Source organism: Amblyomma maculatum, chromosome 1, assembly GCF_055883805.1.
Source record: "Amblyomma maculatum isolate TAMU_Amacu chromosome 1, ASM5588380v1, whole genome shotgun sequence".
In the NCBI taxonomy this organism is placed as follows: Eukaryota; Metazoa; Arthropoda; class Arachnida; order Ixodida; family Ixodidae; genus Amblyomma; species Amblyomma maculatum.
Genome location: NC_139344.1, coordinates 153,075,106 through 153,092,239, shown reverse-complemented (window position 1 = coordinate 153,092,239; position 17,134 = coordinate 153,075,106). Strand labels below are relative to the sequence as shown.

General features: G+C 44.8%; 1 protein-coding gene across 2 annotated transcripts in view; it reads left to right on the top strand.

Moving 5' to 3' along the window:
* Pkn (serine/threonine-protein kinase N) overlaps positions 1-11,902 on the top strand; it is a 149,557-nt gene extending 137,655 nt beyond the window's left edge. For both annotated transcript variants that reach the window (XM_084589337.1, XM_084589338.1), the window contains exon 21: positions 8,298-11,902. In XM_084589337.1, the coding sequence (XP_084445463.1) occupies positions 8,298-8,441 (144 nt within the window). In that variant the 3' untranslated portion in view covers positions 8,442-11,902. The remainder of the gene's footprint in view (positions 1-8,297) is intronic.
* The last annotated feature ends 5,232 nt before the right edge of the window (positions 11,903-17,134 follow it).

The following is a 17,134-nucleotide window of genomic DNA, read 5'->3' as shown; positions in this document are numbered from 1 at the left end:
TAACAAGCTACATGAGAAGAAAAAACTGCTGCCGAAATTGCCACGCCGATTCCTGGTTGAAACTTGGTAATATTTGTGGTTTGTTGGGGCAGGTGATTGCAGTGCAGTGAAACCAATGTGCAAGAGTTAATTAAGCTAGCCATGTCCTCATTAGCCGCTAGAGAAAATGCCATGCATATTTTCTTTGAAGTGTGCATTTGCATTTGTTGAAAATGTTGGGCAGCTTACAATACTTCATGTCAACATTCAGCTGCTCACTTGTCATGGGGACGTTAAGTCAAGCTGTCATAACGTTTTCGTCCGAACAGTTATATTTTGTGTGATTGGTATCCGTGCACAATGTTTCTTTTAGTCACTGTAATTCATGGAAATGCTATGATCCTGCAATTTAAGCCATCTCTTCCAATATTTGAATTGCTCAAGAGTTTTATTAGTACAGTAAAAGCTCGTTAATTTGAATTCCACGGGACTGCTAACCAAAATTTGAATTAATGAAAGTGAGCAAAAATGAACACGCTTGAAATGCGGAGGGCACGAAAAACATTTATTTGCCAAAAAAATCGGTTATCACCTTCTGCCTCTCTTCTCTGAGGGCAACAGTTGCCACTCTATCTTCCAGGACGCGAATGCGATGCAGGGAGTCTTATTCTCCTTCAAAGCTGAAGAAAAGGCACGCGACATTCAGTGCTTCCACTGCTTCCGCCACGGACAGTCGCACGGGCGCCTCTTCGTCGTCCTCGTCTTCCGCATCTTCTGGGACAGACCGCTCACCAACAACTGTAGCAATAATGTCCTCATCAGATAGGGCATGGCACACTGCTGCATCGCAGTCCACTTCCTTTCCTCCATTGCAGCAACAAAGCCACAGTGGTGGAAGCAGTTTGCAATCGTAGACGGCGTTACCTGCTCCCATGCACACACCAACATGTGCATTGCTGACAGCAATGTGATGCTGTGGCTTTTTTGGTTGCCCGTGCACAAAATCATGCGCTCGAGCATATAGCGCCTGTAGAAACAATGTTTCTAATGATGCCCTGATCCGGCTGCAGGGTTGCAGTTGTGGGTGTGAGCAGAAACACCAATCTGGTAACTTATAGCTCGGCGTCGACCTTGTGTGCCGAGCAATTATCGACGATGAGCAAAACTGTTGGTTGCTTAGCTCCATCTCTTGGTCAAACTTCAGCAGCCACTTTTTGAACAACTCGCCCGTCATCCATGCCTTGTTGTTGGCGACGTATTCGGTTGGCAGTGTTCGGATGTTTTTGAAACACCGGGGCTTATGTGACTTCCCAATCACAAAAAGTGGAACCTTCTCCGTCCCAGTCATATTCGCGGCGACCAAAACGGTAATCCGCTCTTTGCTGCGCTTACCGCCAGCACAGCTGTCCCCTCTGAATGTTATACAGTCGAACCCGGTTATATCGAACCCGGATATATCGAATTTTGGCTATATCGAACTCACGGAATATCCCCTTGAAAATCCCATGTAAAAGTATAGGAAAGCCGCGTCACATATCGAACTCAATTTCACCGGTCGTTCGATATATCGAACTCCGCACCACGCACTGGAAAGTGTGCCTTCCCCAAAGACGATCGCATCACCCTTGGCCGTTTGCCGCGTGACGTTTTCAAGTCACGCGCGGAAGGAATGAGAGGGGACAGTTCTGGACAGCGCCGCGCCCATTCCCGAAAGGCGCGCTTCTGCAGTTATCGTTTCCTGCGCGCCAACACATGACGTTTGCAAGTCATGTGCGTGGGTGTGCACATTCTTTGGCCGAGCTATCTCTCTCCTTCAGCACGCGCTACGCGTGCGCCAAGCCAGCTCAGTCCGTTTTCAGACAGATGTCGGACGCTTTCTCCAGCGTGTGTTGCTAACCCTCTGCGCGCGGCGGCTGACGTGGCTATGGCGCCTGCGGATGTGAAGAAGCGGCAGCTCTCTCTGTTTTTCTTTTTTTTTTTTTTTTTTTTTTTTGCGAGAGTCATCCTTTCTTATCGTTGTGCTGTACGCGCGACGTAGGCGTAAGATATGGCGGCTGCGGACGTTAAGAAGCGGCGGGCATTTTTTTTTTTTTTTTTTTTGGCGGGAGCCGTTTATCTTTGCATGTATGAATCAACGGAAGCACGCAGTCTGCTGCTGCGTGCTTCGATCATGACGCCCGCCCCAAGCGCGGCGTGATAAATCGAACCAGGCTTGTGCAATCAAGCCATCACGGGCACTGCCAAGTTCGCTCCCCGCCACCGGAGGAGCTATAAAAAGATAAAAGCGCCCTGACGTTATCGCTGCGCAGCATCTTGGCACGCTGCCAAGAAATGAGCTGTGGATGCGACGACCGAAACGGAGTGACGCGCGCCATCCACATGCAAGCGAAAACGCTCGCGATTTCTGCCGCAGCGACACAGAAACCTTGTATTGAGCTGTCGCGGTGGCTCGAGCGGCAAGAGGGACGCAGTTCCAACAAGTTTGAAATTTTTCGCTCTGTCGCTGCCGCTCGTCGCTGAGGTCGCTCAATCGCTTGCATGTGAGCGAGCTGGTCTTAACGCATTTTTTTTTTTTTAATTCTCGGGTGCAAAAGTGGAGGGTGGGTTCATTATGCGAGTGGGTTGATTACGCGACACATGCGATATTGTTTTTTGGCATCGTAAGTGTCGTCACAAGCAGATTTTTGTATATCGAATTATCGATATATCGAACTATTTCGCGATTCCCTTCGAGTTCGATATATCCGGGTTCGACTGTAGTTCTGTCCGGTTGAAGCTTGTAGAACAAAGCTGTTCTACGGCATTAAATATGTCCTCTGCCAAGAAACTGTCCAAATACTGCCGCAGGGCACCGCTTCACCACGTCGCACAAGACTCCACGTTCACTTCTTTTGCTTCACCGGACAGCACCCGGAAGACAAGATTATGTCAGTCTCTAAAGCGGTGGAACCATCCTTCGGAGACAACAAAATCATGCACATTGATGTGCAGGGCGAAATTTGCCACCTTCGCCATGATGATTGGGCCACTCAGGGGTATAATATTGCTTCTTATTTCCTTCACGCATGCGATTGCGGTTTCAACCTCGGGGTACTTTGCTGATCGTAGCCTTTTTCTGTTGTTGGATAAATCTGATTCGTATGCATCCTCGGTGGCCTTTCTATTGCGTACATACATCAACAACATGCTTGGCGGGATACCATGCTTTTTTGCTATTTCCACTTTGCTGATCTTCCCTTGGACCACTTGACGCATAATATCCACTTTCTCACCGTTTTGGCGTAGTATTTTCCGCGCAAACACATCTCACATACACCAAGCTCAAGGCAAGTGGCATGCAAAACTAGCGCTCTCAACACCAATCGTCTCTCGAAGTCGCTCGCTGCACAAAGGAAAAAGGCCTAGCCTGCCCAGTCTCCCAACTATGCCACCTTGTCGACGGTTCTGCCCCCTGTCATTCAACCATGAAAGCTTCGAACGGTGGTTTTCGACGACGACGACGCTTGGCGGCGCGCAGCTCGAATTATCGGTGGCAGCGCCTATTTTTGAATGAATTAACAAGCTGTTAATGCACATTGACTTCTATGCAGTGCGGACCGGACCACGACGACTAGTTCGAATTATCTAAAATTTTGAATTAACGAGTTGTGGATTAACAAGCTTTTACTGTATCTGCAGGTAATAATAATTACTCTTATCTACTTTGAAATGAAAAATTTGACATTCGCACATGCCTAGTGGAAACTCCAGACGCTTGGAAAAATGAGGAAAGGGGTAGCCACCAATATGAAGGGCTGGAAGAGGTTCAGACAGCCAACAGTAAGAAGCAGCTGTCGCTTCCCAAGCCATAGTTTGAACTTAACTTCTATGGGGAAGAAATAAGCTCTCACAAAAAAGAGCAAACCTATTTTCATTGAGACATTTGCAGTTTCGGTAAACACATGCCTAGTGGAAACTCCAGACGCTTGGGAAAATGAGGAAAGGGATAGCCACCAATATAAAGGGCTGGAAGATATTAAGACAGCCAACAGAAGCAGGTATCGCTTCCCAAGTCGTAGTTTAAACTGAACTTCTATCGGGAAGAAATGAGCTCTCACAAAAAAGAACAAACCTGCTTTCATTGAGACATTTGCAGTTTCGGTAAACTGCACTTCTACCTTAAGTAATACATCCCTGTCAAGCACGCAAAATAAAGTGCACTTATAAGGCGTGTCAATTTTGTAAAGAGCTCTACAGCAGCACACAGGTCAGTGTGTGTCCACGGAACACACTTTGCTGGCTGAGTGTGTAGCCTCACCTACAGCGATTCTCAAGGCACGAAATATTATACAGTCGAACCCGGATATATCGAACTCGAAGGGGATCGCGAAATAGTTCTATATATCGATAATTCGATATACAGAAATCGCCTTGTGACGGCACTTACGATGCGAAAAAACGACACTGTATTTGTCGCGTAATCGACCCAATCGCATAATGAACCCACCCTCCACTTTTGAACCCGAGAATTTGAAAAAAAAAATAAAAATGCGTTAAGGCCAGCTCGCTCACATGCAAGCGACTGAGCGACCTTAGCTACAAGCGGCAGCGACAGAGCGAAAATGTTCAAACTTGTTGGAGCTGCTTCCCTCTCGCCGCTCAAAACAAGGTTTCTGTGTCGATGGTGCGCGTCACTGCGTCACTCCGTTTCGGTCGTCTCATCCACAGCTCATTGGCAGCATGCCAAGATATGCTGCACAGCGATAACATCTGGCCCCTTTATCTTTTGATAACTCCTGCGGTGGCGGGGAACGAACTTGCCAGAGTGCCCTTGATGGCTTGATTGCACAAGCCTGGTTCGATTTATCACGCCGCGCTTGGGGCGGGCGTCATGATCGCAGCAGCTGGCGGCGTTCTTTCGCTGATTCATACATGCAAGGATAAACGATAAAGAAAAAAAAAAAAAAAGACTCCCGCAAAAAAAAAAAAAAAGAAAAAAAAAAAGAAAACCTGCCGCTTTTTAACGTCCGCAGCCGCCATATCTTACGCTATGTCGCGCGTACAGCACATAGATAAAGAATGACTTTTGCAAAAAAAAAAAAAAGAGAGAGAGAGAGAGCTACCGCTTCTTAACATCTGCAGGCGCCATAGCCACGTTAGCTGTGCGAAGCGCGCAGAGGGTTAGCAACACACGCTGGAGAAAGCGTCCGACGTCTGTCTGAAAACGGGCTGAGCTGGCTTGGCGCATGCGTAGCACGTGCTGAAGGAGAGAGATAGCTAGGCAAAAGAATGGGCACACCCACGCACATGGCTTGCAAACGTCATGGGTTGGCGCACGGGAAACGATAACTGCAGATGCGCGCACCTTTGGGGAATGGGCGCGGCGCTGCCCAGACCAGCCGTCGCCGAACTGTTCCTTCTCATTCCTTCCGCGCATGGCTTGAAAACGTCACGCGGCAAACGGCCAAGTTTGATGCGATCGTCTTTGGGGAAGGCACGCTTTCCAGTGCATGGTGCGGAGTTCGATATATCGAACGACCGGTAAAATTGAGTTCGATATATGACGCGGCTTTCCTATACTTTTACATGGGATTTTCAAGGAGATATTCCGTGAGTTCGATATAACCGGGTTCGACTGTATATCAAAAGGCACTCACAATCTTAGTCGCTGTAGCACTGTTCTTTTAAAAAAGATTTTTTTGTTATACTAGCAGAGAGAACTCCATTGCACGCAGTCATATTGTTTGTTGTTGAAGTTCTGGACAGGCTAGGAGCTCGCCTTGGCTAGTCTTAGTTTTTCTTCTGTTTCTTTTTTTTTTTTTCCTGTTACAAAGTTGTTAAAGTTTGTTTTATTATTTCTGCCACGTCAAACTTCGTTGTTTAAGCAGTTTTGCAGTTTTGCTTTTCTCACCTACTTTTTCGAACGTTCGGTTCACTTTCTGCCACCATTTTTTATTATGAGTGCATTCTGCTTTCCCATTTAGCACTGCATAGCCTAAAGTGTGACATGAGGTGCTGTAATGCACTCCCCTGAAGTGCATTTAGACTGTGCACTTGACAGGGGTATTAATCTTGTATTTTGTCTATTATCATTAACCACTTGATGCCTGCCTCTTCAGTTGTCTGGGAATTCTGTCTGAAATCGTCATCAGCTGGACTACACCCACTGCCGGGCAAATGCCTCTCCCATATTTCTCCAATTATTAATCCTCTCCTGCGTTCCTGCAAACTTCCTCTCGTCCGCTCACCTAGCTTTCTGCTGCTCAGTGCTACATGTGGCTTCCCTTACAATTTGGTGTTTTACACTTGGGAACCATTAGTTCTCTTAGAGTCTTTTCGATTTGGCTGCACCAGCTGCACTAGTTCAAGTAGTGCAGCACCGCCGTCCTCGTTTTGCTGGTGCCACGCGCGCCGTCTGCGCTTCTCTCCTTGTTTTGTCAAAGTACAGGACTAGTCCTGCACGAGTTCTCGCCTATCTTGCGCTCGCTGCAGAGGAAGTGCAGCATGGCATATGTGCGACCAAGAGCAGACAACGCTGCGCATCATTCTGCAGAGCTTTGTAAAGTCCATCTCCTTCAGAACCCTGACGGTTCGTTGCGAACAGATCCGCAAATGGTTGCGTATACAGGTTAGTTGGGCTGCAGGCTGGTGATTAGCATTTTTTTAGTGGAGGAGCGGTATTACATGTAGTTGTGGCCGTATATGTAGCGGTACGTGGTCACGATACGGCACCTTCACGCGCGTTGTCCTGTAGTATTTCTTTTTTTGTATCGTGTTGTGTGGTGCTAGTCTTGACCTAAGAAGACTGGTAGCTGCGAACAGAAATCAGTTGCTATAGATAGAGGTTTCTGTTGTGCCAATTGCGTGCCAGAGACCCGATCCACACGATAGCGGGAGCACCGAGTATGCGACTTCAAACTTGTCGCCCACGGAGTACACAGATGTCCGAGAGTCAATGTACACACCGCGCAGTGAGGTACGTGTGGCATTTCAGCAGCAGCGCTTTTGGACAGAAGACCGTAATTCCTTGGATTTATACCGCTGAACCCGTCAAGCGTCTCATTGGGAAACTAATACACGTGGTAACTGCTTACGACGTTAATTCTCTCGTACCCATGCGCATGAATGACATCTTCGCAGACCGATATAACAATTGATCGTGCCGTCTCGCGTACTTTGGTCACATCGTTCGCAGTCAGCATCACTGTCGCCATAGTCGTCACAATTTCCGATCGAGTGCAGTAGACCTACGGCAACTGGCTTCGAAATTGGACATGATCCTGTTATAGCATGCGATAGATGAAACTATGTATATTGCGCGCACGAGTCTGCTAGGTTACAGAGTTCTACACTTGCGTACTCGTTTTGGCAGCTGCCGTCACACACCGGTGTCGGAACTGACACTGCACACTCACGTGACCGCCTGGCACCGCTGCAGCACTTTTCAGAACTAGTGTAGCCAGTGCAAGCCAAATCGAAGAGACCTTTAGTTTCGCATTACATGCCCTTGTCATTTTCTTCCCAATTTCAACTAGGATGTCAGTTATTTGCATTAGGCACATATTCATGGCTGTTGGTGTTCCTTGAGGTAAAGAAGAACCCCTCCTGCCTTGAATAATAAATATTAGCAATATTCACTAACAATATAATTGACAGTATACTGTGTTTTGAGAGTAAAATTGATCAATGCAATCATGGACTATATTTTACTGGGTAAGAAGTGAGGGCAGGGTTTTACATCATAATGTTCACTCCAATGCCAGAAAAAGCTTTCACAGAGTACTCTGTGAGTGGGGCTGAGAAATTGAACAAGCATGTGAAGGAGACACATGCCAGCAGTGGATGAATTGGGTGCCTTTTAAATGGAAAAATAAGACCAATTATGATCCAGTTGGAGCCTGAAAGGGAGCATAGCTGTGCTCAGCTGTGTGGCAGATGTGAAGACTACAGTCGCTGTTTTAAAAATATTTTGTTTTAAGTTTGCTTCATTGCAGCACATAATAGTGTAGCCAAAAGAGCTCTCTTTTTACTAACATGAAGAAAACAAGATATACATTGCCTACAAAGAGGAAAAAATATCTTCGGTTGGCGAACTTTGAGACAAAAATCTAAAATTTGTTCTATGCTTTTTGTCAGATATGAGTATTCAGAATTACAGAACCCTTCATGCTAAACATTCCAATGAGGCACAAAAAAAAATGGAATGCTTGCATGAAGTACTTCAGGCTAGTGCATGTATGAAAATTTAAGGATTTTGTACAATGCTAGCAGTGGTGTGGTTAGACAACCCGAGTCTGATTTCGTTGATCTGACATGTTATTGTTTTTTTATTTTTGCAGAAAAGCCCTGAAGATGTCAGCAACTTTGATGATGAGTTCACTTGTGAGCAGCCAGTCTTAACAGCACCGAAAGATCCCCGCCCTCTTACTCAGGAGGAGCAGGCACACTTCAAGGATTTTACTTACACCAGTAACTGGTGCTGAAGCATTCTAGATCCCCCTACCTAGAAGTCTTTCCCTTCCGTTGTACCTTCTGTGGTCATGGCAAATCCTAGAAGCACATGGTTCTTGTACACCGGGAAACAAGTGTGGAGCATTTTAAGTAGAAAAGGGACTGTGGATCCAATTAGGACAATGCGATAACTATCAGAATTTTTTATTACAACCTTTTAAACGGACAGCTGTAGGGTTTGGTTCTGATTGACGCTGTGTGGCATTACCGCTTTGCATTGTTTGCAATTGTGTTACCTGCCAACGTATTTGAGCAAAATGTCACGTGATGTGCTAGACAGGCATAACATGTGGCATTCTTTGATTGTCGTGCAGGCGCAGTGTGTGGCATTTTTCTTTTGATTGTTTTGCAGAGTCACAGAGTAGGGCAGCTAAATGAGAGACCTAAGCATATGCCTGAAGGAAAAAGAAAGTGATTTTTAGCGTGGTATTCACTGCTGCTTGATGGTGTACGAGGTGTTTGGGAAGAGTAGCTGGACCTGCTGAACAGACTGAGTGGAATGCTGCTATTGCTCCCTTTTCTTTGTAGTACATACAGCTTGCAGGACAGAGCTATGGGATTTGTTCTGTCATTTATGCACGGAAGTTCCTGGTCATTTTGCTTAACACTAAGATGCAAGTCCCTAGCTTGCACAGCTGCACTCACTGGTGTGTTGTGACAGTACTTGGCCCTACTTTGATATTCGTTGCACCTTCATGATCTCGTGTGTCGTGCCTTTGGCTATGTTTTTGATTCTAGGTGTAATAACTGTCAGTCTGCTATTGTGTTGGTGGTCTTGTTTTTTGTTGTCTATGTCTGTGCTGTGCATTGCACTACAGGTCACACATACGCATAAACATGTATATCCCCAGGAAAAGCCATACGCATCAAGACTTCCCGGCTGCTTTCACACCAGTTCCATGCAGACCTCGGGAGCTGTTGCACAGTGACCACTTTTATGCATATTTAAACTGATTTTTCCTCAAAACCAATCAGTAAGACCCACTCTGCATTGGCAATTTGTGATGTCACCAAAGCAGGCAACTCCAGCTTTTATTGGTTATTACCTTACTTGAACTGCTTGCGAAGCAAGCCAGCTCTTATGCTTGGCTTCTGCTAGATAAAGTTTTCATAGCCTGTTACATTAATGGGCTAATGATGCCTTGTCTGAACACTAGAGGGCTGCAGGGTGAATTTATGGCACTTGTCAGGAATCTGCATTCGACTGGTGTTTTTTATCCTGACTTTTGCCAAATGGAGGTACGTGAAGGGTGGGAGGGGGGGTCAGATCATTGATGGAATCTCAAAAATTTGTTGCTTCTTGTGTGCTAGCAACTTGCTGGAAAAGGGTATTATCGAATGCTATATGATATGGGTATTACCTAAGGAAACAGCGAAACACGAATTTTTGTGCCTTTTCTTTTCTTTGCACATTGAGTACAAACTGGTAGCCTATAACAGGGAATGAATGATCTTCCTCTTTGCTCATTGCGATGAAACAAAATGAATGGGGCCAGGCTCGTAACCACAGCCAGCACCTTCGACGTGTGCCTTTAAAAGTGCTTTGGAAACCGTGCTCAAGCAAAATGAAGGGGAAAGGAAAGGAATGTGTTAATGTGTTACACGAGGAGGGCATTTACGCCTGTTACTTGAGCCTATGTCACAGGCATTTAATAACTTAATTCTGCTTCTGCATTGTTAACAGCCTTGTTCGCAATGGGAAGCATGCTGCTCTTTCCAGTAAAGCTAACTGATTTGTTGTTTCTGTTCTGTAGCTCCAGAAACGTGGGTAGTTTGAGATTCTGTAGTGAAAGCACCTCTGCTTCCTGCTCAAACCTTGGCACTGCTACAAGTCATTTCTGCTAGACATGCACCTGAAATACTCATGATAGGCAGCACAGCAGCTAGCTGTTGAAGTGGTGCACACACTGCATCGGCAGAAAGCACGGCATGCTGCCTTTGTTTTTCCTCTTTGTAGCATTGCTGTCTTGTCTCAGGATCACTACCTGATGTTTTTGTGGGCACAGAGCATTGGCTCTCTTTCTTACTGTTGCACTCGTATTTATGATAGTGGCTTTGCCCAAATCTGCTACAGCTTTTCTTCTGCCTCTGTCTTGTGTGTTGTATGTCATCCTTTTACTTCCTCACATGTACTAGCAGTTCTTTTTAATCCTTTAATCCAATATGTTTCAAGTCTTCTGTTAATAGGTAATGTTAACTTCGCTCGGAATGGTCTTCTCTTGCTATGCCATGGTGTTTTGTTTTTTGTTTTTCTTATTTTTTTTTTAATGCATTTTGACAGTATGTTATGCTACACCTATTATGACAAAAAAAAGGTTCATTAGGTGCCCTGACAACCCATAGTGCTAAGCAGCTTCTTTGTGTTGAATTTAGTAGATTGCTCATTTGGCTGTGCATATTTCAGTGTTAAGTCAAACTTCAGTGTTTGGTAATTTTGTTCTAACTTCTAGTTCATTTTGATGTGGTTTTGAGCTTAACGTTACACTTTTCGATGTCATGTATTGCTTACCTTGCTTCCAAACAGCCACCTATTTAAGGGGGGTGCAGCAGCAATGGCTTTTGTCATATTTTGCCTTGCTTTTACTACTGGCAATTTTAGAATTGCATCATAGTTAAAGATCTCAGCAAAATGTTAGGGTACTGGGACATATGTGCACGTAAAGGCTGGCACGATTGAAATTGTTATGGGTGAACGTGACTGGCTGTATGTAATATAAAGATAGCCATCATGTAATGTGCATTTACCCTTGTAATTATGAAGCTAAATTTGTTGTATATTTTATTAAACTTGGCATCAGTTTTCATTAGTGATGCCATTTGTCACCAAAGAACACAAGAAAATGTGTGCACTGTGCTGCTGTGCCCTCTGAGGAGGTTCAGTCTACGTGTGTGTGTGTCCAAGACCTTTGCCTAACATGTAACTTCTCCTTTCTGCCAAGGCCTTGTTTTGTGTGGCAGAGGGCTGGAAAGCTACCCATTGTTCAGTCAAGTCAAATTCCAGATAACTGCAAATTCAACTCGAGAAAAGATGTATTTTTTTGCCAGACATCTTGAAGTTTTATACTGGGAGCCTTCTCCCCCATTTTTTTATCCATTTTGCAAACCAGGTGATGCACATGTTACATGAAAGATTCATGGGTGCCAACTGTTTTTACATAATATTAAGAGCATTCAAGTTGGCCTGTTTTTATTGCTGTGCTTTTAGAAAGTGTTTTGCAGTTATTCTTTGTTTTGTGGAGCCTTGTGATTTTTTCATTCAAGGCAAAGTTGGTTGTACAGATGTTTCAAAAACATTGCAATGTGTATTAGTCAAGATAACAAAGTTGTTCTTGACTGTGTTGATTACAGGTCTTCCGTTTTATTACAGGATGGGTAGGTGTACTGTATATATGTTTGAATGTACTGTTACTAAATAAATTAATTGGACTGATGATATGGGCCAGCATTTCTTTAGTGAAGTTAATAAGAGACTGAAAAATGCGAGAATTGTACAAAAAGCTGCCAAAGCTTTTTAAACATTTGCATTTACAAAAATGAAGTCTGAAGTTGGCTAAATTAATGCACAGCTAGCATAAACGCTCCTTTTAGAGATGCAGTGGCCTTCTGAGTGCTTCAGAATGTTCTTTTTTCTTGTGTGTGGATTGATGCTGTGCTACTACTGCATGCATTGCTAGTTGGTCAAATTAAGTTAACCTCTTGTTGCTATGCCAGTTGTGTAACGGAAGGTGAACCGCAGTTTTTAAAAATTGCTTTTGAGATAACGATGGCTTCTGTGGCCTTAAAGGGACTGAAATTATATTTATGGTCATATTTTAATGCGGTGCATCTGTAGATGCATCTTTTGTGAGTAATCAAGTGGAAATTAAAAGCTCTTTGTGGGTTGTATAATCTACAAATTATTTAAAATTGCTCCTTGTGACCGCTCACAGATTAGGCAACATCCTGCTGATTGTCGATGGCCATGTGTGTTTGCCTTCCATTGCGCATGCCCAAGTGGCATGGGTGGGACGGAGCATGGTGGGGTGCAGTCACAAGCTGGTTTTATTTTTTCTCGTGAGTCTATTTTTGTGAGAGTGGAGAGGAGGAGCATATTTTTATTGGCAATATATTTGATGCCAGTTTAATTTTTGCGTTGGGGAGACAAGTGACAGAACACATCTTGTTTGTGTGCGTTTTTTGTGCTTACTCGACTCCAAGCACCCCCTTTTTTCTCCCAACAGATTATGATGACTGAATAAGCAAGAGGGGGGGGGGGGGGGGGGTGCTTAAATTCAGAAAACCTAAGGTGAATTCCCCCCCTTATTTTTTGCACCTATATCTCGACTGACAAGATAGGCACAAGACAATTTATTTGGCAACCATTCTCGACAAACGCGATTACAGTTCGCTTAAGCTTCAAGCTGTAGGCAGCCTTCTTGACTTCCATTACCACTCAAAGAACCAAACCGAGCAACGTGCGCTCGCGACGCCGTGAAATACTTATCTGACATCTGTCATGTATTGTCTGAACATGGTGACATATGAAGCCAGAGATCAGGCCATGAACGCCACACCACATTACGACTCTATTTCAGATATTGTTCCACGACAGAATAAGCAGGAGAGTTTGGTTGCCTTGGATATGCACACTTGCAAAAAAGGGGATGTTTAGACTTGCATGTAAACTTTCACAATTTTTTGCGCAAGTAAGGGGGAGGGGGGGGGGGGGGTGTTTAAATTTGAGAAATTATGGTAGTGTTGCCAGGTACCAGAAAACCAGTGAATCATGTTAACTAGTAAACTGGCTAATTTCTAATAGTGATATTTTTAACTGCTACAGTTGCGAACTTTTTTGTAAGTGGACATTTGTAGCCGGCCATTAGTAACAGACATAAAACAGTTTATAATTTAAACTATGTTACCCTGTACTGTTTAAAACAGCGAAATATTGCTGTCACTCAGTTTTTTGACAAATGGATGTCTGCGGCATGGGCATAGTGATATCGGTCGCTACACATCACTTTGTTGCCACATGTCGTGACTTCTCCTATATAAGATTTTCATGCACATGTGAACATTAGATTATTTCCATCAATATATTCAGAATAGTATCAACTTGAGGGTGCACTGTACCCAAAGCTTGTCGAGCCGCAGCATTGAGGGAAGTCACATTTTCAAAATCCTGAACAGGCTATAAATTGCTAGTTGCAATCAAGTGTTGAACTGCAATAGCTAGAAAGGTAGCTTTTTGAAATATATTAATCAGCTTACTAGTTAACCGACACAACTTTTCAGATGTCGGCTTAGACTGGTGTTTCAACACTGCAAGAGCCACCCCAATGTTTTGGAAGGGCGACTTTTTAAAAATTTGGTTCACCTTTGCTGAACTTGTGGCGTATATTCTTCTTTGCCTAGATCCATGCAGCGTCTTGCAAAATGTATTTCATGGAGCTTATAATTTCATTCTGCAATATTTAGCAAGATCTGGGTGCATATGATGGATGCAGTAGAGAAATAGAGTGGATATGTTGTTCCCTTTGACTGCATCTCTACTGAATAATGGGAACAAGTTGTCTTTCTCCAATTAACATGGCAGTAGCAACAGTGCATAAAAGCCTTGTACTCTCTGGCATGCACTCGTGCAGAATTAATCGTCGTAAAGAGTTCTTCAGGCTTGCGTCTACCCCTTGGGTTAAGCCGAGCCTAGCTATCGTTTATAGGCGCTCGCATTGCAAAAAGCTGCCATGTAGCAATCCAAGGCAATCCATTCTATAGAACTCAGTCTGCGTACAGTGTTCTAGAATATTGTAGTGCGCTCACATGGCGGCGGCGCGTGAAGCACTTCATGTCGACACCGGCAGATGGCGCGCTTCCCAGCGTAACCTGAAGCTAGACCGCGCGCCGAAGTAGAACGGGTACCGTTCACTGCTGGATTTGCCGAACGAAATGCAATATTCATGACGTCTGATGCACGATACATCTTTTGCTGCATCTTACCAGTATGCAGACAATGGCAAAGGGTGCCTTCAGGATGTGCAATGATATTTTGATAATATAACGGTAATGGTCGCCGCATTCTCGCAGTGAGAATACCACAGGGCCAATTTCAACATAACCTTTTTTTTTTTTTTTGCAACTACCATCGGCTGCGGAAATGCATGTTATTATAGGCAGTGTTCTTCCCAAACTATGCGCGCGAAATTCGACATCAGCGCATTGCTGCTTCGAGAAGCTATTTATATGCATTGCGTCGCTCTAAACCCAACAGAACATGTAAAGGAAATAAACACAAGGCACTCTTATGTAATAACGTTTATTTTAAGACTTGGAACACGTGCAGCCGAAAAATCTGGCCGAATATTTACAAGTGGACATAATCCTACACCATGCAGACTAGGAAGTTTTCGCGATCTTCTTGTGCATGGTCCTCTTTCTTTTTTCATTTCTCTCTGAGTTAATGCCCTTTGTAAAAAAATGAAGCCGCGTTGTAAGGTAAAAGCTGATCACATTCTTGGTGAGCTCAGCTGAATGCTCAGTGCAACCAATGTTGCGCATGCATCTTGCCTTCACCAGGCTGAGCACATCTAAAATGCTATCGGTATGCAACTGTTTTTTGCTGAAGCATTCCGTGAACATATCCTCAAGAGTTTTCACAAAAGAAAACAGTGTGCTGTGCGGGTATAGAAGCCCGCCTCTGTCTCTGTATCGTATTAATGCAGCCAGCCCAAGACTCTAATCTTCAGATGACACGGTCAGAGCTTTAATGCATTCCTGGCACTTAGTTTTCATTATGCACTTCCTCGCGACGTATCCTGACACATAATAAGTTAAGCGAGAGTCGCTTCTCTCTATGTGTTCGTCGTCATGATCCACTGAAGACAACATCGCTTCAGCATCTGGCAAGTTCCCCGAAGCAATGAGGGCATCCACCTGGTCCCACACATTGCTGGGAGGACCACCTGCACTGCTGTGCTCAGCATCAAGTAGCATCAAGCAAAGAACTGAGTGCACATGGATCTGCATTGCCATATCTCACAGTTTTGACTAAACTATAGAATGACATGCAGTTCATTGTTATGAGAAACTGAGTGGGAGTTGGATGGTCATTACAGCCTGAGGCTTGTCTCACGATTCCAAACGAATTTTCAATAGGATCCTGACTAAGCCGAGATGTCATAAGATATGCATACCCTAAATTTTCTAGGTATGACAGTAGCTCTAGAGTGCTTGAGATTGTCGCACGCAGACCAGTCGCTGTTGACTCGCTTAAGAACCCTCCTGCTCCACCAGCGTGCTGCTCCCAAGACGTGATATAATTAAAAAAATCCGAGAGTGCTTTGGCTGATGAAGAATTGGGTCGCAGAGCTTCTGCCGGGAACCTAGAAGTCATGATGCTGATGAGCCGGTTGATCCTCCTGTGAAAACAATTTTCTCATATTATGAGTTCAGGTCCCTTGAGATACATGCCTTATATTTTAAGTTATTTTTATTTTATATTTTAAACAAAGACGTCTTCGGCGCGTCTTTCACACGGCTGTAGCCAGTTCTGCACCCAGGAGCGAAGCAGTAATTTCGACGACGGCCAGGCATTTTTCACTGACATAGCACGCTAAAAAAGCGTGAGACACAAAAAGACCACACGGATTTAGCAGGCGATAGAGGACTAACTGATCAAAAGGGGCTGTGAAAAGCAAACCGTCATCGCCGCTGCCGCGAAGCAAAAGAAGCGACTAGCGAGATCGTTCAGGTGACGCTGGCAGCAGCGCCCCTGGCGGGCGCCGGAGATATCGACACTGAGTGCTTCACGGCGGAGCGGCGCATGGATACGGCAGTGAGCCCACTGCCCCCTTCTAGAACACTGTAGTCTGCGGCAACGCCCTGTCTTTCGTGGTTTCTGTTTTGCCACGTGATCGCAACGGAGGCGCGCGAAAGTTTATTTCTATTTTTATGGGTGTTGCCGTGCAAGGGATCTCTGCGGCCACGGCGCAGGAGAGCCGGCAAGTAGACCCTCCCCCTAGCTGAGCCCCTGCCCCGAGGTCCATGTCGGTGTAAATAAAGTCTTCTCACTCACTCACTCACTCACTCACTCACTCACTCACTCACTCACTCACTCATTCACTCACTCACCATGCAAGGGATAAACGGAACTGATCCTTAGCTGCAGCATGTCACCCGGTCTGCGGCAACGGCCTTGCGCAGTTTCATCTCTCCCCCTCCCCCACTCTTCTCCTTTAACCGCAACGGAGGTGCGCCAAACTTGATTTTTGTCTTTATGGCCGTGGAAGCTGGTTTCCATCTTTATTGGGGCTGCTGTTAGCTTGTTTATCATCGATGCTCACGCGGTATACCCGTTCTTCTTGTTTACTGAGTTTCCAGAGTTGAGCCAGTTAATGAGCGATGTTGATTCCAAAATACGGTTCCTAATTTTTTTACAACGTTTTCCCGACTTTACTCATTTTGTGCTTTCAAAATCCGCAAATAAAGTAATTTGACAATCTGAGAAAGTTTTTTTAATTCGACACTCAAAGGGTTAAGTGCAGGTGTCCATAATTCCGTGGTGTCCACCCCAAAGTATACTGCACCTTCCTTCCCTCAAAACCTAACTTAAAGAAAAAAAAAAGAGAAAATCTTAGATTGAGAAGGCGGTGTCACAGGGGCTACACGGTTACTCCCAAAGAGAATTTTG